The sequence below is a fragment of the Lepus europaeus genome, chromosome 10, assembly GCF_033115175.1.
Source record: "Lepus europaeus isolate LE1 chromosome 10, mLepTim1.pri, whole genome shotgun sequence".
In the NCBI taxonomy this organism is placed as follows: Eukaryota; Metazoa; Chordata; class Mammalia; order Lagomorpha; family Leporidae; genus Lepus; species Lepus europaeus.
The window spans coordinates 8,926,907-8,948,696 of record NC_084836.1 but is presented as its reverse complement, the minus strand read 5'-3'; the positions used below and the strand labels follow the sequence as shown (position 1 = coordinate 8,948,696).

The window sequence follows — 21,790 nt, the reverse complement described above, 5'->3', positions numbered from 1 at the left end:
CTTTCTCTGTAACTCTGCCTTTCAAATAAAATAAATAAATCTTAAAAGAAAAAGCAGCAGAAGTGATTTTCACATCCAAAGAGGACTGGCAAACTTCCCCACTGGCAGCAATTCAGAGTGCGTTGCTCCCAGGAGCCTTCCCTGTGGGAACTATCGCAGAAGAAGCTGCAGGGAGGCAAGGCGATGAGAGACACTGCCGCAGACTGGCAGTCCTGAGTGCTTGTAGGACAGAGGCCAAAGGGAGAGAGCACTGTGGATAGAGCCCTGTGCTCTGACAGTGGAGACCAAGCAGCACTGGTGTTGACACACACAGGGAGAACGGGCCAAGCAGGTGCAAAGCGATCCACACCTGCTTTCAGAAATCATGAGGTGGGGCCAGTGCTATGGCTTAGTGGGTAAAGCCCCAGCCTGCAGTGTCAGCAGCCCACATGGGTTCGAGTCCCGGCTGCTCCACTTCCCATCCAGCTCTCTGCTGTGGCCTGGGAAAGCAGTAGAAGATGGCCCAAGTGCTTGGGGCCCTGCACCCACATGGGAGACTGGGAAGAAGCTCCTGGCTCCTGGCGTCAGATCAGCTCAGTCCCGGTTGTTGCAGCCATCTGGGGAGTGAACCACCAGATGGAAGGCCTCTCTCTCTCTGCTGCTGCCACTCTGTAACTCTGCCTTTCGAATAAACAAATCAGTATTCAAAAAGAAAAGCGATCACGAGGCAGCTGCAGCGTCAGTCCTGCCGTTCTGAGATGGCTGTGTGTGCGACGAGAGCTAAAGCGCGCAGGGAACCACGGTTAGTCTGGTCCTTCCATTCATTCTCCGTATCCTGAGAGAAGCAGGCAGGGTCTCGATGTGGGACGCAGGAGTCACTAGCAAGACACAGGGGGGTGAAGGAATGACCCTGTTGTGTGTGCCGAAGCCACACTGGGAGTGTGTGGTGCTGTGCACTCTGTGTGCATAGGCACGGCCATATGGACACAGTGCAAAGTGTCAGCCCCACGGATGCCCAGATGCTGGGCTTGCAGTGCCCCTGGCACTGAACATAAACACCAGGGCTGTGTGGAGAAACACCTGATCCCAGGTCCCAAGGAGCAGAAGGAGATGAGGCTGAAACACGGTCACACCGGACAGCAAGGGAGCTGTGCAAGCAAGCGGGCTGTGTCAAAGGGCTCAGGAGGCCGAAGATGGGCCATTTCCAACGTCATTAAAAGGAGTAATGGCAAAGGACTGAATTGTGCTCCCTCAGCTTAAATCTGTGTCTGGTGATAGTAAAAAACCCTCCTGTGCCAGTGGCTAACCCGGGCAGGTTGGGGAGAGGGTCTTTATGGAGCCTTGCAGACAAGCTTCCGAAGAGAGCCGCGTGGATGACCTGACCGAAGAACTCGACCCCTCTGGTCCTGCCAGGGCACGGGCTCGGCGTCTGTCCAGGCCTCTGGCTGCAGAGGACACAGGCACAAGGGGGCAGCTCCCAGGCTGCAGGGAAGCCAGGTGGAACAGCCCCTGGGCAAGGAAGGCGCAGGTGGAGGAGGAGCCCCTGGGCAAGGAAGGCACAGGTGGAGGAGGAGCCCGCAGCTTGGAGACTCGAAGGCCTATTTCTTTTAAAAGAGCAAAGCCAAATCCTGGTGTCTAGGACGTGTGTGTGGCTGACGAACCACGGAGGCACACATTTAGTGTCAGCCCAGGCCAGGGGCCACTTCTGGCGGGAGGGGGTGGCTGGGATTTGGAGGGGGGCCCACAGAGGGGGTTCCGGGGAGGTGACAAAGTTCTTGACCTGGGTGGCACTTCTAAAGCCGGCCTGCCGTACAAGGTGCCATTCAGCTCTGATTTGTCCTGTGGCGTTTTCTCTGTGTTTCCATTTACAATAAAAAGGTAAACCAATTAACAGCAAATCTAAGTTCAGATCTTGTTCTCTCTTTGCTTAAAACTCTGCCATGGGGCCCTTTCCCTAAAAGAAACGGCCAGAGCCCAAGAGGGTTCCCATGACCGGGCCCTGGGCTGCCCGGCCACCTCCTGTCACTCACGGTCCTGCACCCAGCCATGTGCCCTGCCAGGTGTCTCCTGGTAACTCGCGCCCCTCCCTCCCAGGCCCTGGGCTGCCCGGCCACCTCCTGTTACTCACAGTCCTGCACCCCACCATGTGCCCTGCCAGGTGTCTCCTGGTAACTCCCGCCCCTCCCTCCCTTAGGCATCTGCCGCCTGCTTGTCTCCTTGCACACTGTGCATCTCCCCTGTGACAGCCTCGCTCACAGGGATTTCTGTCTGCTGGGTCCTCAGCGCCCCCCACAATGCCCAGCACATGACAGTCAACAGTCCCCAAACAAAGGAGTCCAAGGCGGATGTGGCCTCTGGCACCGCTCTGCCTGGTACACTCCTGGCCGGGGGCCCTGCCCAGTTGTCACAGCCAAGACCACGGTGCCTGGAGAGGGCAGCTCTCCTTACAGAGCCAGCCTGGGTGATACTTGTCCCTGCACAACCCAGGTGTGCCACAGTGACATGCAAGGACACTGAACCCCGGGACAAGAAGCCAAAGTCTCCATAACCTAGGCCCACCTCACCCTCCTGAGGCTCTTACAAGGCAGTTTCCTTGAGTGTCTTAATCTTTCAGATGGCTCACCTGAGGGACAGAGCCCAGCGCAGGCACACAGGGCCAGTGACTGGTGGCAGTGGGCTGGGAACCCAGGAGCTCTGGCTGCAGAATTCACTTCCCTAACCACACGTGCTAAGAACAGACAGAAGCATCCACTGGCGCCCAGAGCAGGGAGTGGCTGACCCTGTGTGCGGCAAGGGGAGCCCTCGGGAGGAAGGGGCACTGCTGGGGAGGGGCCAGCTGCTCAGGGAGGCTGGGCTCCAGCTGGGGGTGCTGGGGAGGGGCTGCGGTCCCGCACTGAGGAGCCTAGGTTAAGTTCCGTGGACGGCAGGCAGTGGAAGGGTTCTGCTGGTGCAGCGACACGGCCAGATCGTGGGCTGCTCCCTGGAAGACTGGGCGTACACTCTGGGAAGCAGGGATGGAGGCACCTGACTGGTACCTCCACCCGCTCTGGACTCTGAGGAGATGACTGGGTCTCTGGGACTGAGTTTTCTGCTCTGTAAAATGGGACAGTAAGTGGCATCAGCCTCCTAGGCCACTACGGCCTGGAACAGGCTGCGCAGGGGGACGTGCCCAGCAGAGCTGTCAAGGCAGCGGGGTCACCAAGGGCAGAGGGGCAGGAGGGCCTCCCTGAGGAGGGTGTGCAGGCTGGGCCCTGGCTCTCCCTGGCACGCAGCCGGCTTCCATGAGCAGGCCTGCAGGCCCGGGGCTGGTACTCACCACCACCTCCAGGTCAGAGTTCAAGTGCCGCTGGGTGTCGGACATCTGCACCAAGATCTCACCTGGGGGCAGGAGGGAGCTGGGCTTCAAAGGCTGCCCCGCCCCCACCCCCTCTGCCCACAGCAGCCAACAGGAGAGGGCCTGTCTGAGGCTGGACTTCAGGACCAAAGTCCGGGAATTTCCCATGCAGTTCTCCGGGACTCAGCCCTGCGGGGAGGGGTGCGGAGGGCTCGGGCTCCACAGCCAGAGTCTCAGCCCCAGGCCTGTGCTGGGGGCGGGGGGAGGGGACAGGGGGACTTCCTGGGAGAGCACCTGTGCAAAGGAACACTCCGGAAGCCCAGGATGGTGGGCAGAGGCGGGCTCCGGGCCTGTGTGGGGCGCGGGAACTCGCGCGGAGAGAGCCCAGACAGCAGGAAGAGTCCTGGGGGGCAGCGGGGGCTGGGAGGACAGTCGATGGCACAGTGGGGGCTCACCCAGGATCTGTGAGGTGGAGCTCTGCAGGGCCTGCTCCCCGATCTTCTGGATGGCGCTGAAGTAAACCTCGGCTGCCTCGGACAGAGCTGCGGGCAGGAGGGCACCGTCCAGCCCCCGTGCGCACCCCGCCCCCCACCCGTCCCTCGGGGACTCCTGCTTTCTGCAGGAGACTGTGTGCAGCACGGGGGGGGGGGGGTCCCCTGGGTGGTGTGCGCAGAGGGGGCACTGGCCAGAGGCCAGCAGGGACGTGTGGGCCTGGGCTCTCCCCAGGGGCTAGCTGCACCCAGCCCCGGCCTTGTGCTAGGATGGCCTCAGTGTGTGTCTCTTGTGGGTGGGTGTGAGCATCTGTGTGTGCCCATGAGGGTGTGGGCAGGTGTGTTGTGAAGCCCAGGTACAGGGTGAGGGGTGGGGCTGCGTCATGGGCAGGCTCTGATTCAGAGGCCCTAAGAGGCAGGGAGCGAGTGGCCCTGAGCCTGGACTGGTGCTGGGAGAGGGGTGATGTGGGGACATACTGGCAGCCACAGGGGGGAGGCAGCCATGCACACAGGGACAAAGCAAGTGGCCTGTCTGGGAAGGCAAAGCAGCGCGAGAGGCTGAGGTTGCAGAGGTGGGGGCTGGGCTCTGCAGGCGGCATCGAGGGGAGAAGTGTGTCTCTGGGGTTGTGTGGGATCCAGTGGGCCCAGTGCTAGATCTGCAGGAAGGGTGGGTGTGTGGTCTGGGATGCAGGTAGGAGATGGGTGAGGGGTGCATAGGGCGCCTCTGGTCACATGGCTGAGGATGAGTATCTGGGGTGGGCTGTGAAAATATGGGCTGGGGCACCGCTGGTGGCCTGGAGGGGCCCGGAAGGGCGGGGGAGGTGGAGGCTGAGGGACGGGCACCCCCAGGCACGGGCACTCACCGTGGAAGGCCCGCAGGTAGTTGTTCCCTAGGTATACCAGGTTCTCCAGGGCGGGGTTGAACTGCTCCATGATGCTCTGGACCCAGAAGCAGGGGCGTAGAGATGGGAGAGGAAGAAGGAACAATGGGCAGAGGCACCTCCAGTCCCAGTGAGGAGCCTCCAGACTCTGGGGGGATCCCCTAGAAACCTGGGGGCACCAGGATCCCGGCTGTCAGCTGCAGGAGCCTCGGGGACCAGCGTCCCCTTGCTGCCAGCTTCCACTCACACACTGCCCAGATGAGGCCGCTCACCTCGAAGGTCTGCTTCTACTAGGCTGCAGCCTGTGCCTCTGCTGTGGCCGCCCCTGGACACGGCTCGGCCATGCCCTGAGCCCAGGCCTCGCTGGGCCAGACATATGGGGTTGCCAATAGTCACCTCAGGGTCAAGGGCAGATGTCGCCCTCCTCAACGACGAGCTCTCCTGGGAGCCAGGTGGTGGCTGGGTCACTGTGGGCCACATGGAGCCATGGGCAGGTGAAGTGAACCTTGGCTGGTGGACAGCCCTGAACTCGGGCTTGATGGGTCTTGATTCCAATCCCAGCAGCACCTCTTCCACTCTGCATGACCTTGGACAAGCTGTTTAACCTCTGTGGTCTCAGTTTTCTCATCTCTCAAAGGTGGTGATTATTTGTGCTTTACAAGTAGGAAAATGTGAGCCTCCCATGTGAAAGGGCCCTGCATTCAGGAGGTGCTCAATAGATGCCTATGGCGACTGCAGCAACCCCTCTGAGTGCTGGCATGGAAGAGAGCGAGAGCAAGCCCACAGCAGGGTGTCAGCTCCCTCCTACCTGGGCTCCTGCCTATAGACTCAGCTAGAGGAACCCTGCTCCCAGCTACGGCCACCCTGGCTACTGGGCCCCGACCTGCCTCACCCTGGGAGTGGGAGTTGGGGGTCCTGCTGGCTGCTCGCTGGGACCACACCGCATGCCCAGACAGCCAGGCTTGTCCCGGGCCTCCGTCCCCAGAACACCTGCAGCCTGGGCTGGCCCTTGCCGTGCAGAGGCCTCCGCGCCCCGGGGGAGGTGCTCACCTTGTAGATGGCCATGGTGGACCTGTAGAACTGGTCCATCTCGGGGGCCATGGGGCGGCTGCACCAGCGCTGAGCAAGAGGTGGGCGGTGATGGAGGGGCTGCGAGAGCGAGGTCAGTTCTTGCGATGTCCAGGGCTTGGCGGGCAGCGCGGAGGCTGCAGAGCCGAGCCTGGAGCTTAATTATTCACCAGCTGGGGATGTCAGAACGCGATCTGGGGCGTAACCGGAGCCAGCGGGGAAGGCAGCCTGTGACGCGCCGAGGGTTCGTGTGACCTGCCCTTCAATTATTTACCCCTCTGCGCCGGGGGCTGGTGGGCACATGTGGATGGTCACTCCCCCAGGACATCGCCTGTCCTCCCACCCTACTGGACAGAGCTGCCCCTCCTCGAGGACCCTCCCTGCCAGGCCCTGGGGCAGACACCTCAGTGCCCGGGAGCCTCGGCCCCTCAGACCCGCTCAGCCCCCCCACAAGCCAGAGGAGGGGCAGCAGAGGCCCCACAGCCCCCAGCCCTGCCTCCTCGCAGCCCCCAGCCCTGCCTCCTCGCTGCCTGGCCCAAGTTCCCTGCTGTTCCGGATCTCTCCTGAGGATCAAAGAGCCCCGGCGGCTTGTCTGGGGCGGCTGGGCCAGGAGGCTGCCTCGGAACACCCTAGGAGCCTGTTTGGGGGAGGCCTGGAGTGACAGTAGGGTGTCCCCTTCTCCAGGCAGCTGAGGGGAGCTGGGGTGGCAGTCGGGGCACTCACACCACAGTCATCCTTGAACCCAAACCGTTTATTTCTGTTTTGAAAGCAGCCCACCTCCCTCCACCAGCCCGCTCTCCTTGGGCAGGGGATGGGTTAACTCAGAGCGACCTTTGAGAGCCGAGGAGGGGCCTCTGGGTGGGGTGGGTGGGGCAGCTCTGAAGGTGGGGTGGCTGGGCTTTGGAGGGGCAAAGTCGAATGGGGCACCCCGCTCCCAGAGCCTGGGTTCCCTTGCTGACGGGGTGGGGGACGCCCTGTTTCTCTAGAACCCACTCCCAGGGCAGAGGGTAGAGGGCAGGGCAGGTAGGCTGCTCCAGCAAGGCAACCTGGGAGCCGGAGGCTCAGGATGGAGCAGAGGCAGCCCTTGCCGGCCCTCTGGGAAGCCAGCGTTGGGCAGGGATCGGGGCGCTGGGCAGCCGTAGTGTTGAGCTGAGAGGGCGCAGGGGCCCGGGTCAGTTGTCCTTCATGGTCGGGGAAAAGGGCCAAGGGGGGGTCTCATGGCTTTCTATGCCTGGAGTGGCAAGGTGCCAGAAGTGGGGAGGGGTCAGGGATCAAGACCCGCCTCAGGCAGGAAGCTCAGTGCCTCCCCCCCAGCCCCCAGACTCCACGCTGCCTGGGCAGCTGTCCAGCTTGTGTGCCGTGGGGGTGCAGGGGAGGGCGCTGGGGTCTGGCGGCCTCAGGGTGAGAGCAGCAGCTGGATGAGCTTCTGGAACTGCTCTCGGTGCTCGTAGATGTAGACCTCGGTCTCCCAGAGGGCGTTGACCAGCACGGCGTCGCTGACCTCGTCCAGCATGATGTCTGCGCCCAGCTGGGGGTTCAGCCTGTCCGGTCACAAGCAGGGGTCACCTTAGGGTGCTTGGCCCGGGGGCTGGGGGGGGGACTTGGGACACCGAAGGGGAGGGCCCCACCTGAAGTACTGGATGCCGACCATCTCGCACCAGGCCCGAGCGCGGTCCACGGCCCGTCCGTCGGGATCCGTGCACTGTGGAGAGGCGGCCTCTGTAGCCCAGCTCCCCCGCGGTAGGCACTGCTCGTGTTCCAGAGTCCCCCCGGGGATCCCCAGTCCCAGCTGCCCAGCAGCAGAGTGACTGTAGGCAAGTCCCCCTCCTCGGGCTGCTGTGGTAGCACAGGTTGGCGGTGAGCGGGGGGCAGTGGCGGAGGGGCCACCTATGTGTCCCGCTCCCTGCGGCTTCGGTCCGTCTCAGGCCCTCAGCTGTGGAAAGGATCCGCATCTGAGAGCCCCTGTGGGAGGCGGCTGAGGCCCCGCCCAGCACTGAGACTGAATCAGGAAGCTCTCTGCAGCAGGGGCCCAGCGGGGAGACCCCCAAACAGGGGCCCAGACTCACACAGTCCACCACCATCTTGCCTAGTTCCTTGGCCCCAAAAACAGTCTTGGCCAGCTCCCAGGGGTTGCTGGGGCGGAAGACGTCCACGCAGGTCACGGGCACCTGTGGGGACCTCCCTGTCCCCAGAGAGACAACGATGGAGAGTTTCTTCACCCGTTCGCTCTGACCCTGTTGGGAACAGGGCAGAGACAGTCAGAGATCTTCCCATGGGTAGGGGCACCCAGGGAAAAGTCAGGAAGAGGATCCTGGGGCTGGAGCACACCTGGGCGCTAACCTCGGCCCAGTCCCTGGGAGACGGGGTCCTGACTGTGGCCTCTGTGCCATAGCCCCCTCCCTCTGGAAGCACTGGGGTGGGTGTCATGTGGGGTCTATCGGGAAAATCCCTGTGTACCAACAAATAGCCACACACCCCTGCTGTGATACACACACGCTCATATATACTCATACGCTCACACACAAATACACATATGCACTCGCACATACTCAAATACACATACACTCACACTCACTCACACACATGTACACTCACACACTCACGTACCTATGCTCCCCATACTCACACAAATACATGCTCTCACACATATACTCAGTCACACACTCGTACACTCTCATTCATATACCCTCACACACTTACACATACTCATACACACACATACACACTCACACACTCAAATACATGCTTACACACATACTCAGCTACACATACACTCATACACTCCCACTCCTATGCCCTCACACACACACATACACACACATACATACACACTCACACAAATACACGCTCTCACACATATACTCAGTCACACACTCATACATTCTCACTCATATACCCTCACACACTCACACATACTCATACACACACACTCACACAAATATACACTCTCACACATACTCAGCCACACATACACTCTCACTCATATACCCTCACACACACATACTCATACACTCACACATATACACAGATACACACACAAATACATGCTCTCACACACACTCAGCCACACACACACTCATATGCTCTCACTCATATACCCTCACACACTCACACATACTCATACACACACATACACACTCACACACACTCACACAAATACATGCTCTCACACACATACTCAACCACACATACACTTGTACACTCTCACTCATATACCCTCACACACTCACACATACTCATACACACACATACACACACATACATACTCACACAAATACATGCTCTCACACACATACTCAGCCACACACACACTCGTATGCTCTCACTCATATACCCTCACACACACATACTCATACACTCACACATACACACACACACACACTCACACAAATACATGCTCTCACACACATACTCAGCCACACACACACTCGTACGCTCTCACTCATATACCCTCACACACACATACACAAATACACGCTCTCACACACATACTCAGCCACACACACACTCGTACGCTCTCACTCATATACCCTCACACACACATACACACACAAATACATGCTCTCACACACATACTCAGCCACACACACACTTGTACACTCCCACTCATTTACCCTCACACACACATACTTACTCACATACATACACACTCACACAAATACACATATTCTCTCACTCTCACACACACACACATAGATGCTCCTCCACACTAACTCACACACTCGCTCACACACACACTCTCACACACACATTCATACACAGACTTACACACATACTCACATATACACACACTCGTACACACACACTCACACTCACACATATACTCACATACATACACACTCAATGGTAGGTAGGAAGCCAGGAATCAGCCTGCGTGTGTGAGAAGGGCCTAAGGAAACTGACATCTACAGCGTCCAGCATCTGCACTCAAAGTTCTGCCCAGGTGGTCCCAGCCCTTCCCCCAAGGAAAGCTCCCAGGAGAACCCTCTCCTCAGGACCAAATGGGCTACCTGACCTGAGAACACGGGCAATAAAACCTTCACAGACGCCCTAAGGGAAGCCCCTCTGCTCTGCCCAGTGCCAGCAAATCTGGGGAGGAATTTGCTAATTTTCACCCAATAAACCCTTTCACTAGGGCTCCCCATCCTTTGTCCTGGAGGGCGGGGAGGTGGGTAGACAGACTCCCTTAAAAACTGGGAGTCTAAACAAAGACTGCACACTAGGCCCTCTGCTCGCTGCTGAGCCGCCCGCCTGGCCTGCCCAGGTGTATTCTCTCCATTCAACCATGGAACCTCGCTCTCCCCGAGCCCCAGTGACTGGGCGCTCGCTCTCTGTCCCTTCCATCTGACGGATGCCCTATCCCCAGTAAAGCCGTATCACTTCGCTGTCTCACGCCTGAATTCTTCCTTGTGCGGACAAGAACCCCATGGCTTCCACGGCTCTTTTCTCTGGTAACACACACATAGACATATACTCTCACATATACACACTCACACTCACACATGTACTCACATACACACTCACTCTCTCACACACACTTTCTCTCTCTCTCTCTCTCTCTCTCTCACACACACACACACACACACACACCAGTCCGCAGGGCAGGGCAGGGCAGGGAGGCAGGTCCCTGGTGGCTCTTATCTGCTCTTTGCATCATTATCTCATCTAGGACCCCAGCCAGAGGGAGGAGAAGTCATTGGCCACTTCACAGGTGGCGAGAGCCTTGGCCACGTGACTGGAAGCAGGGACTGAGGCTTGAACCTGCGGCCCTGGAGGCTGCTCCTCTCCTTTGCTCTAGAACCAGCTCCTGCTGCCCATTTGCTGGGTGACCTAGGGCCAGTCCTTCCCACTTGGTCCCACGATCCTCTTTTTTTTTTTTTTTTTTACAGGCAGAGTGGACAGTGAGAGAGAGACAGAGAGAAGGGTCTTCCTTGTCCGTTGGTTCACCCCCCAATGGCCACTGCAGCCGGTGTGCTGTGGCTGACGCACTGCGCTGATCTGAAGCCAGGAGCCAGGTGCCTCTCCTGGTCTCCCATGGGGTGCAAGGCCCAAGTACTTGGGCCATCCTCCACTGCACTCTTGGGCCAAAGCAGAAAGCTGGCCTGGAAGAGGGTCAACCGGGACAGAACCGGCGCCCCAACCAGGACTAGAACCCGGTGTGCTGGCGCCGCAAGGCAGAGGATTAGCCTATTGAGCCACGGCGCCGGCCTGGATCCTCATTCCTAATAGGACACGACTGAGACTGGACCAGGTCTCAGGACCTGTGTGTCTGTTTTCTTCAGGACGCCCACCCTGCCCAGTCTAGCCCCAAGAGGGCGCTCCCTTCTCTGGCTCCGAGGGCTCCTCCAAGGAGCCCCCCCCCCCCCCCCCCCAGTCCCCAGTCTGCAAGTGAAGCACTCATCCTCCTGGGCCCTGAGCAGTGTCCTCTCTAGACGTGAGCTGGGCAAGGGCAAGGGCGCGTCCCCGGGCTGGGCACCGGGCGGCAGGTGCACAGTGTGCCCGCCGTCCTCCCCACTGGCACCAGATGCTCATTGATCTTAACAACTTCCGTCACTCGGTGCGGACTGGCCTCGGAACACCTCTCGCACAGTGCCTCAGGCAGACGCTGCCCATCAAACAGGCCCCAGTGTGAGAAAAAACTGGTCGTGAGCACAGGTGAACGCATGCATGACAACGGCCCTTGCTCTCCAGGCAGCTGATCCTCGGAGGGTTTGCTGGAGCGGGGCTGGCTGCAGGCACTGGTCCTGTCCGCCCCTCCAGCCCGAGACACGTCTCACCTTGCGGATCAGGTCTTGGTTGTACTCGTGGATCTCGGTCATGGCATCCAGCGTTGGGTTGTTGGCCAGCAGCCCACCGTCCAGGAAGCGCCCGTTGGGCCGGAAGTAGGTGGGGGCCGCCCCACTGCTCCGGGCTGCCCGCCACACCAGCTGGTCTGGGGTAGAAGTCTGGTGTAAAACTCATGCACTTCCTGCCTCCAGGTCTGCACATGCATGTGTGGCATGGGAAGAGGGAGGCGGGACTCTTCAGAAGCAGGACCCACGGGGCCACCTGTCACCCTCGGGCTGCCAGCAAGGCCTGTCCACAGCCAACAGAGCCCAGGGCAGTGGGCGGCAGGGGAGGGGTCGCGGGTGCCTGATGTCCAGCCTGCGCCTCCCTCCCAGGACCTGGCAGCGGCCTCCCACACATGCAGCGACTGTGGCTGTCACCTGAGGGCTGAGTCAGGGGCTTCAGGTTGATGTTCGGGCTGAAGCGAGGCTCCCGGACGGACTCTGGAGCGTCGTAATTGCGGAAGAGGTGGAGCTCGGCCGGCTGCCGGTCAGACAGCGTCCCCGTCAGCATCACCCTGGAGCGCAACAGGAGACAGCTGGCCACCACCTCTTCCTGCTGTCCTGTCCCTGTCCTTCTCCCCGGATGGCCTCTCCACAGTGCCCAGTGAGGGGACCCGGCGACGCTGGCCCACGCTGCCGATGGGCTTCCCTACCCCAGCTATCCTGGGAGCTCAACCTGAGAGGCCGTCACTCCACGCTGCTAATGACAATGTGGGTTGTTAGAGCAAACGCCAGGAAACAACTCAAGCGTCCACTGCAGGACAGTCTGCCGCGGCACGGCTCACCCACCCACGGGCTCTGTGTCTCTGCAGGAGGCCTGAGGGAGCGCGTTCCATACTGACGGGGCACAGTTGCCAAGAATGATAGTTATTTGCAAAAAAAAAAAGCAAGGTTCAGAGCTGTGTGCTTGGTGCACCATCATTTAAGACAAAACTACGTACCTACCGTCTGCTTGGGTAGGAGGTGCCTCTGCGAGGACCCCGGGAGGCACCTGGCGGCTGTGAGCCGACTTTGGGAAGGGAACTGCTTGGCGGCTGCAGCGCCAGACCGGGGAGGGGGGGGACTTCTCACTGTGTGACCTCCGATGCCTTTCCACGTTCTGCCAGGGAAGTGGGTGGTCCATTAAGGAAGACCCCCGCGTATCCCGAGACATACACACCTCCAACAGTGCACCGCAGCCCCTAGAGAACTCGCATGAAGGTCCTTTCAGAGGCCCTGGGAATTTGATCTGAGAAGCACGTCCTGGGAAATCCTTCTTAAAGGAGCAAGCTCAACTACACGAGAGCGCCTGCGCAGGCTCCTCACTGCGCCGCTTCGCAGAGTGGCAAATCTAACTAGGAGAGCAGGGGGGGACCAGGAGACAGTGAAACGGTTACCCACAGGGAGTCCTGCGTAACACAGAAGTACATTTGTTATATTGTACAGAAAAACTCACACGGAAAGGAACAAAAAACTACTTGGGAAAAGAAAAGTTTTCCATTTCTCCGACCACTGTGGGAAAATCGTCTGAAGAACTCTCCCACTGGACAAAATTGAAATGCTGGAAGAAAGATCTTTAAAAATCTTCTTCTTAAAAGTGTAGAAGATCTGACAAGATGGAAAGCAAATACCACAGTAACCTCGGGACAAGCAGGAACTCGGGCAGGTCCATGGAACGCAGACCCAGCTTCTGGCCTCTGAGGGCAGACAGCAGCCTCTGTCAGTCTGAACTTCCCCGGCCAAGGGCAGCAGAGCGGAGCCCAGGACCCACCCAGCAAGGAGCAGCCTTGCACCTGGGGAGGCCCAAAGCTCCACGCCAAGAATTTAAAGTGGCCCTAGACGGCAGCGTCCCCAGGTACCAGAAAGAGACAGCATAAACACTCCTGATGAAGGCTCTCGTTTTAGACTCCGAAGAATCTGCACATAGTATTTTTCAACAGCAAAGCACAGCATACAGAAGGGGGAAGAAATGGAGATGGGGGTTACAATGAAATAAAACACCACGAATGAGAACCAGTATGAACCAGTATAAATAGTAAAATATATCAAAATAGATTGAGGGTATTTGAATCCTCAAAGATGATAAATCAGCCGCACTCACAGTGTTTAAGGACATTGAAGACAAACTTGATTTTATCTTCAGGGTATAGAAAACTCTAAGTATTGGCCTAGAATATTTAAAGAAGAATGAAAAAGGAGTTCTAGAAATTAATATATATATATATAATAGAATAATAAACTGATTATATGAAAATGAGATAAAGCCAAAGAGAAAAATAGTGAATCGGAAAATAGATAAATTATTCTGAATATAGCACAGAGATAAATGATAGGAAAATACAAGAGGACTTAAAAGACATAGCAGAGAGGAAAGGCTTAACATGGTTATCTGGATTTGCAGAAGGAAAGCAGAAAATTAAGAAGAGATAACAGGGAAGGATATAATAGCTCTTTGAGAAATGAAAAAAGACTAATGTAAGGGTTCAAAACGGCCACCAAATCCCATACAGTGTAAAGTAGATGAAATCCACACCCAGATATATAACAGAGCAACTATAAAAGACCAGTTACTTTCAAAGGAGCAACACACACTCTCCAGATGGTCATGTTAGGTAGGAAGTCAGAAATGAGCTCATGTGTGTGACAAAGGCCTAAGGAGTTGACATCTACAGCGGTCCAGCATCCGCATCTCAAAGTCATCCCGGTAACCTTCCAGGTGCAGCCCAGTATCTGCACTTCAAACGTCTGCCCAATCCTGATGACCTTCCAGGGGGTCCTGCCCCTTCTACCTGATAAACACCCTTCCTCTAAGGTGGGGCGATGCCAGCCAGGTTCCCCTGTCTGGTAACTTCAATGGGAAAAACTCAGAAAGGAATTTTTTTGTATTTACATCCAGCAAGTCCTTTGTTCCCAGAGGAGGAGGAGGAGAAGGGGAGAGAAGGCCAGACCCATCCCCTTAAAAACCCCGGCCTAAATGTGAACTACACACTCTCTCCCAGGTCCTGTCTGCAGAGGTGCCCACCCATTCTTACGTATGTCCCTTCCCTAATAAACCTTGCTATGTTGCTTTCCCTGTTCTCTGTCTCACGCCTGAATTCTTTCTTGCATGAAGACAAGGACCCTTTGCTTCTCCAGTAACAGTCACAATGGCCAGCACAAAGCCAGGAGCTTCTCCCAGGCCTCCCACAAGGGTAGCAGCGGCCCAAGCACTTGGGCTGTTCTTTGCTGCTTTTCCCAGGTGCATTAGCAGGGAGCCGGATGGGAAGTGGAGCAGCTGGGCCTTGGACTGGTGCCCGTGTGGGATGCCAGCACCGCAGGCAGCGTCTTCATCCACTATGCCCCCGTGCAGGCACCAGAGCTTCAGTGCTACAGGGCGACAAAGCTCTGGAAATTGGCTGTGCCACTGTGTGAGTTACCTCCCACCACTGAACCTGAAGAGGGCTACGACGGAAACTCCCGGGCTACGTCACCACCATGAAAACATTTTAAATAAGAAAATACGTTTTACTTCTCAACACCAGCAATGGTTAGAAAACGAAATGTCTGAAAGTGGATAATCTGCCACAGCACGAGGCACGGAGCGTGCCTGAGGGCAACATCCACAAACTCCGGCAACCTATCCTGCAACTCTGTACTCACCCTGACGGGGAGGCTCTGCGTCTCCAGACGTCCACCCCAAGTGCAGGCTCAGGGCACCCTCAACCCTCAAGCCACGACAGGACTGTGATATGGGGTGCGGGGGCCCCCTCCCCCACAGCAGCTTCACCTGCCGCTCCCCACACACCCTCACCAGCTGGGCAACCGTTCTAGGAGCCAGACAGTTGTGTTCCTGGCTGTCATTCAGGGATCCCACCAGGATCTGACCTCCTGCCGAAGCCAACACTGTGACGGCTGCTCGCACGAGGGTGTAAATGGCTCACAGCCACATAGCAGTCCTGTGTGCCAGGGCCTTCAAAGTGGGCTAGGGAACACTGACCTTTGACCCCTCTGGAAGTCCTGGGAGGGGGGGTCGTGCTTATCATCCCTTCTCTACCCCACCTCCTCGAACAGCCGCCGTACAAAGAGGGACGAGTGGGGACTTGCTGACACCAGGACTTCTTAGATGCTCCTGTCATCAAGGCTCTGCGGCCCCAGTGCAGGGAACCGGGCACAAGCCTGGAGCGCCCTCCGCACGGCTGAAGAAACACTGCCCGAGAGTCGGGAGGGTAAATGTCTTCAGAGAAAGAAAATCAAGTAACCACAGGGAGGACATTCAGTTGTATCTGCTTCACCCTGACACAAAAGCCACTCCAGACCGAGAGAAGACCACAACATGAAAGGCAGACTTAAGGGTGAGCGTTTGGCCTAGCAGTTCAATCCCCATTAATGCACCCCCATGCCACACTGGAGCGCCTGAGGGCGGTACCCAGCTCTGGTTCCTGGTTCCAGCTTCCTGTTATGCAGGCTCTGGGAGGGAGCAGTGATGGCCCAGGTAACTGTGCTCCTGCCAGCCTGGGAGGCCTGGATTACAGCAGAGCCTCCGGCACAGTGCCTGGCTCGGGGCGGTGGCTAAGTCCATGACCACTCCAATCACCAGAAGACAAAAGGGATCAATGTCAGGGTCAGAGGCTGGCAGCAGTGAAAACCAGCGGAAGGACAGGCCGAGGGTGCAGTGGCCGGCTGCCCAGCTCTGCCCCGGCCCTGCCGCGGGGTGACTGGAGACCACCTTCTCTGTAGAGAGCCTCCATCTTGACACAGGCGAGGCTGTGCTCCCTCAGGCTAGGAAAGGGATTCTCAGGTGAGGCTCTGAAAACAAACCACGGGCGAGGTGCCTGGGGAGGGGTGCATGGGGAGGGTGCCTGGGGAGGGGTGCATGGGGAGGGTGCCTGGGGAGCGGTGCCTGGGGAGCAGCCTGGGGAGCGGCCTGGGGAGCGGTGCCTGGGGAGCGGCCTGGGGAGCGGTGCCTGGGGAGCGGTGCATGGGGAGGGTGCCTGGGGAGCGGTGCATGGGGAGGGTGCCTGGGGAGGGGTGCATGGGGAGGGCCTGGGGAGCGGTGCGCGGGGAGCAGCAGGCGAAGCTGCTCACAGCCCTGACGTGAGTCCTGGCAACTCTGCTTCCACTCCAGCTTCCTGCTCATGCCCAGCCTGGGAGGCAGCAGGTGATGGCCCAAGTGCTTGTGCCTCTGCCACCCACATGGGAGACCAGGATGGAGTTCCTGGCTCCTGTCTTCAGCCTGGCCAAGCCCTGGCCATTGTGGGCATTTGGGGGAAGTGAACCAGCAGATATGAGATCTCTGTCTGCCTTTCAAATAAAAAATAAAAAATAAATAAAAATTTCTATTTATTTTTTTTAAAAGATTTTATTTATTTATTTGAGAGGCAGAGTTACAGACAGTGAGAGGGAAAGACAGAGAGAAAGGTCTTCCTTCCGTTGGTTCACTCCCCAAATGGCCGCAATTGCTGGAGCTGCACTGATCCAAAGCCAGGAGCCAGGTGCTTCTTCCTGGTCTCCCGCATGGGTGCAGGGGCCCAAGAACTTGGGCCATCTTCCACTGCTTCCCAGGCCATAGCAGAGAGCTGGATTGGAAGAGGAGCAGCCGGGACTAGAACTGGCGCCCATGTGGGATGCCGGACCCACAGGCAGAGGATTAACCTACCGCGCCATGGTGCCAGCCCCAATAAATATTTAAAAAACCCAAACTAGGGGCCAGCATTGTGGCACAGTGGGTTAAAGCCCTGGCCTGCAGCACCGGCATCCCATATGGGTGCCAGTTCAAGTCCTGGCTGCTCCACTTCCAACCCAGCTCTGCTATGGCCTGGGAAAGCAGTAGAAGATGGCGTAAGTCCTTGGGCCCCTGTACCCGTGTGGGAGCCCCAGAGGCTCCTGGCTCCTGGCTTCAGATTGACACATCTCTGGCCATTGTAGCCACCTGGGGAGTGAACCAGCAGATGGAAGATCTCTCTCTCTCTCTCTCTCTCTCTGCCTCTGCCTTTCAGATAAATAAATAAATTTTAAGAAAAAACACCCAAACTATAAAAAAGGAGACTATAAAATTGCTACATTAAGAATGTCTATGTGTCAAAAAACATCATAGAAAAAGCGAGAAGACAAGCCACAGGGTGGGAGAAAAGATTTCAATCCTGTCAAAGGACACCCTTGGGAAATATACACAGATCACTAAGAAGCCACAGCACTCAAAAACCATTCAACCGGGGGCTGGTGCTGTGGCAAAGCAGGTTAAGCTACCGACTGTGACATCAGCCTCCCTTACTGGAGCACTGGTTCTAGTCCCGGCAGCTCCACTTCCCATCCAGCTCCCTGCTAATGCACCTGGGAAAGCAGCAGAGGATGGCCCAAGTGCTTGGGCCCTGCCACCCATGTGGGAGGCCTGGATGGAACTCCTGGCTCCTGACTTCTGCCCAGCCCACCCCTGGCCATTGCGGCTTTTTGGGGAGCGAATCAGCAGATCAAAGATCTCTCTCATTCTCTCTGGCACTCTGCCTTTCAAATACATCTTAAAAAAAAAAAAAAAATCCACACGATCCAATTTTGCAAAAAAAAAAACTAGGCAAGACTTCAGAATGGGAACTTTACAAAAGGGGAAATGCAAGCGGCCGCACCACACAGAAGGCATTCAGCGTCGCTAGGAACCAGGAAGATGAAAATTCAAACCACAGCGAGACAGCACGTTACACCCCCAGACTGCCAAGATGGAAAGGTGACAGTGACCAAAGGTGAGCAACAGGGCAGGCGACAGAGCTTCCAAGCCCTGGGACCCCACCAGGGGACTGAAGACAAAAACCAATGCCGACGACAGGAGGCACAGTGCCCCCGAGCTGAGGCTGTGCACCCTTGGGGTGCGACAGCCCCACTCCTAGACACACACACCAGAGAAGGGCATGCCCAAATGTTCACGGCAGGAATCTGGGCAGGAGCCGGGGACGAGAACAGCCTCCGTGACCGCCACAGGCCACAGGCCATGGGTCCGCGGAGCGGCCAGCGGCGGGGCTGGCCACAGGTCCGCAGAACGGCCAGCGGCGGGGCTGTCCACGGGCCCGCGGAGCGGCCAGCGGCGGGGCTGTCCACAGGCCAGACCCGCCACAGAGAACAGAACAGGTAAGGCAGCAGGAGGTGCTGACACACGCAAGGTGGAGTGAAGCCAGGGGGAACCTGCAGCAAGACCCACCCCTTGAGCTCTGGCGATGCCGTCACAGGCGGGACACAGCACACGCACCAGGAACCCAGTCTCACACCAGTAGGAGGCAGGAGCGGGGGTGGGGGTGGGGGGCTGTGGTGGCCGACAGTTAGGTGGGTGTTTTCTGACGACTCATTAGCCCGTTTATGGACTTGTTAAAATGCACATTGTGTTTCACCATGAAAAAGAAAAAAAAAGTCTAGAACGAAATAAAAGTGTTTTAAAAACATCATCTTTTGACAAATTTACTTTGCATCTCTTCTAAATTTCCTTAAAAGACTATATATTATTCTTTTTTTTTCTTTTTTCTTTTTTTTTTTTTTTTTAATTTTTGACAGGCAGAGTGGACAGTGAGAGAGAGAGAGAGACAGAGAGAAAGGTCTTCCTTTGCCGTTGGTTCACCCTCTAATGGCCGCCGCGGTAGCGCGCTGCGGCCGGCGCACCGCGCTGTTCCGATGGCAGGAGCCAGGTGCTTATCCTGGTCTCCCATGGGGTGCAGAGCCCAAACACTTGGGCCATCCTCCACTGCACTCCCTGGCCACAGCAGAGAGCTGGCCTGGAAGAGGGGCAACCGGGACAGGATCGGTGCCCCGACCGGGACTAGAACCCGGTGTGCCGGCGCCGCAAGGCGGAGGATTAGCCTGTTGAGCCACGGCGCCGGCCTATCTTTTTTTTAATTTTACAAATTTTTTAAAATTTATTTGACAAGCAGAGTTACATACAGTGAGAAAGAGAGAGAGAAAGGTCTTCCTTCCATTGTTTCACTCCCCAAATGGCCGCAACGGCCAGAGCTGCACCCATCTGAAGCCAGGAGCCAGGTGCTTCTTCCTGGTCTCCCACATGGGTGCAGGGGCCCAAGCACTTGGGCCATCCTCCACTGCTTTCCCAGGCCACAGCAGAGAGCTGGCCTGGAAGAGGAGCAACCGGGACCAGAACTGGTGCACGTATGGGATGCTGGCACCGCAGGTGGAGGATTAACCTAGTGCACCACGGTGCCAGCCCCAAGACTATGTATTATTCTTAAAATGGAACAAGAAAGGTTTCTTATGAAAAGGAATTCCCCCTAATCCACTTTGCTTCCTCCAGGAAGCCCTCTCACCAGCCAGCCAGTCAGCTGATGGACACTGCTAAATGACCTGCTCTGTTGCAGGCACTGTGCTAGGTGCCAGACAGCCGTGTTTCTGGCTGTCACTCAGGGCAGGGCCTATGGAGCGGCGGTTCTGGGGCCTCCCCTGGAATCTCCTCAGCACCCACTGTCCTGCCTGGCTGCCACACACTGGCTTATTCGTCTCCCAAGCAGATGGCCAGTAGGCTCCGGCCTGCTCACCTGCTGTGTTCAGCAGAGGGCTCCCATGTGGTGGGTAAGGACAGTGGACCCCGGGCTGGGACCCTTGGACCCTTGGACCCCGGGCTGGGCTGGTAACAGGAGACGAGTGCCAGCCACCAGGAGGTGGTGACGGTTGCCTTTGCTGGTGTGGCCTCAGACGTGCAGCCGCAGGAGGAGGAAGTGACAGCTGACCCCCGGCTGCGGGACACTGGCTGAGCCGGCTGAGCCTCGGGCAGACACAAAGTGCTGAGTGCAGCGTCTGGGGCCCACGGGGATGCCCCGCCCTGCCATCTCCCCAGGGAGGAAATGAAGCCACAGGTGAGCCCCCACGGTGTGCTGTCTCCCTCCTCTGGCCCACAGGCTCTGAGCTCAGGTAAGGAGGCTGCCCTAGCATGGCACCCAACTCCCTGAGCTTTCTGCACTGCCTTCCCCATGTCCACAAGAAGGGAAGCCCCACCGGCTTTCCACACCCCACTGCTGCTGTGATTAGACATGAGCACGAACGAGCTCGCCAGGGGACCCCAGGAGACCATCGCCAGGGGACCACAGGAGACCATCGCCCAGGGACTGAGCCAGGGGACCACAGGAGACCATCGCCCGGGGACTGAGCCAGGGGACCACAGGAGACCATCGCCAGGGGACCACACAAGGCCATCGCCAAGGGACCACAGGAGATCCTCACATGGGGATTGAGCCAGGGGACCACAGGAGACCATTGCCAGGGGACCACACGAGACCATCGCCACGGGACCACACGAGACCATCGCCACGGGACCACATGAGACCATTGCCAGGGGACCACAGGAGACCATCGTCACGGGACCACACGAGACCATTGCCAGGGGACCACATGAGACCATCGCCATGGGACCATAGGAGACCATCGCCACAGGACTGAGCCAGGGGGCACCTTGCTCTCCACATGAGACCATCGTGAGGGAACCACAGGAGGCCATCACCACGGGACCATAGGAGACCATCGCCACGGGACCACATGAGACCATTGCCCAGGGACTGAGCCAGGGGACCACAGGAGACCATCACCAGGGGACCACAGGCGACCATCGCCAGGGGACCACAGGAGACCATCACCACGGGACCATAGGAGACCATCACCAGGGGACCACAGGAGACCATCGCCATGGGACCACACGAGACCATCGCCCAGGGACTGAGCCAGGGGACCACAGGAGACCATTACCATGGGACCACAGGAGACCATCGCCAGGGGACCACACAAGACCATTGCCCGGGAACTGACCCAGGGGACCATAGGAGACCATCGCCACGGGACCACACGAGACCATCACCAGGGGACCACACGAGACCATCGCCACGGGACCACAGGAGACCATCGCCACGGGACCACACAAGACATCACCAGGGGACCACACGAGACCATCGCCAGGGGACCACACGAGACCATCGCCCGGGAACTGACCCAGGGGACCATAGGAGACCATCGCCACGGGACCACACGAGACCATCACCAGGGGACCACACGAGACCATCACCATGGGACCACAGGAGACCATCGCCAGGGGACCACATGAGACCATCACCCGGGAACTGATCCAGGGGACCACACGAGACCATCACCAGGGGACCACAGGAGACCATCACCATGGGACCACAGGAGACCATCGCCAGGGGACCACATGAGACCATCGCCTGGGAACTGAGCCAGGGGACCACAGGAGACCATCGCCACGGGACCATACGAGACCAT

General features: G+C 57.9%; 2 protein-coding genes across 4 annotated transcripts in view; both read right to left on the bottom strand.

Moving 5' to 3' along the window:
• BAIAP2L2 (BAR/IMD domain containing adaptor protein 2 like 2) overlaps positions 1–5,819 on the bottom strand; it is a 28,411-nt gene extending 22,592 nt beyond the window's left edge. The window contains exons 1-4 of the mRNA XM_062202855.1: positions 5,736–5,819; positions 4,668–4,743; positions 3,769–3,855; positions 3,296–3,357 (exon numbers count right to left, since the gene is read on the bottom strand). Coding sequence (XP_062058839.1) covers positions 3,296–3,357; positions 3,769–3,855; positions 4,668–4,743; positions 5,736–5,786 — 276 coding nt within the window. The 5' untranslated portion in view covers positions 5,787–5,819. The remainder of the gene's footprint in view (positions 1–3,295; positions 3,358–3,768; positions 3,856–4,667; positions 4,744–5,735) is intronic.
• Positions 5,820–6,494: 675 nt separating this feature from the next.
• Positions 6,495–21,790, bottom strand: part of PLA2G6 (phospholipase A2 group VI) — a 54,262-nt gene continuing 38,966 nt past the window's right edge. For all 3 annotated transcript variants that reach the window (XM_062202852.1, XM_062202853.1, XM_062202854.1), the window contains 5 exons: positions 11,960–12,096; positions 11,531–11,685; positions 7,820–7,987; positions 7,382–7,455; positions 6,495–7,294 (listed from right to left, as the gene is read on the bottom strand). In XM_062202852.1, the coding sequence (XP_062058836.1) occupies positions 7,150–7,294; positions 7,382–7,455; positions 7,820–7,987; positions 11,531–11,685; positions 11,960–12,096 (679 nt within the window). In that variant the 3' untranslated portion in view covers positions 6,495–7,149. The remainder of the gene's footprint in view (positions 7,295–7,381; positions 7,456–7,819; positions 7,988–11,530; positions 11,686–11,959; positions 12,097–21,790) is intronic.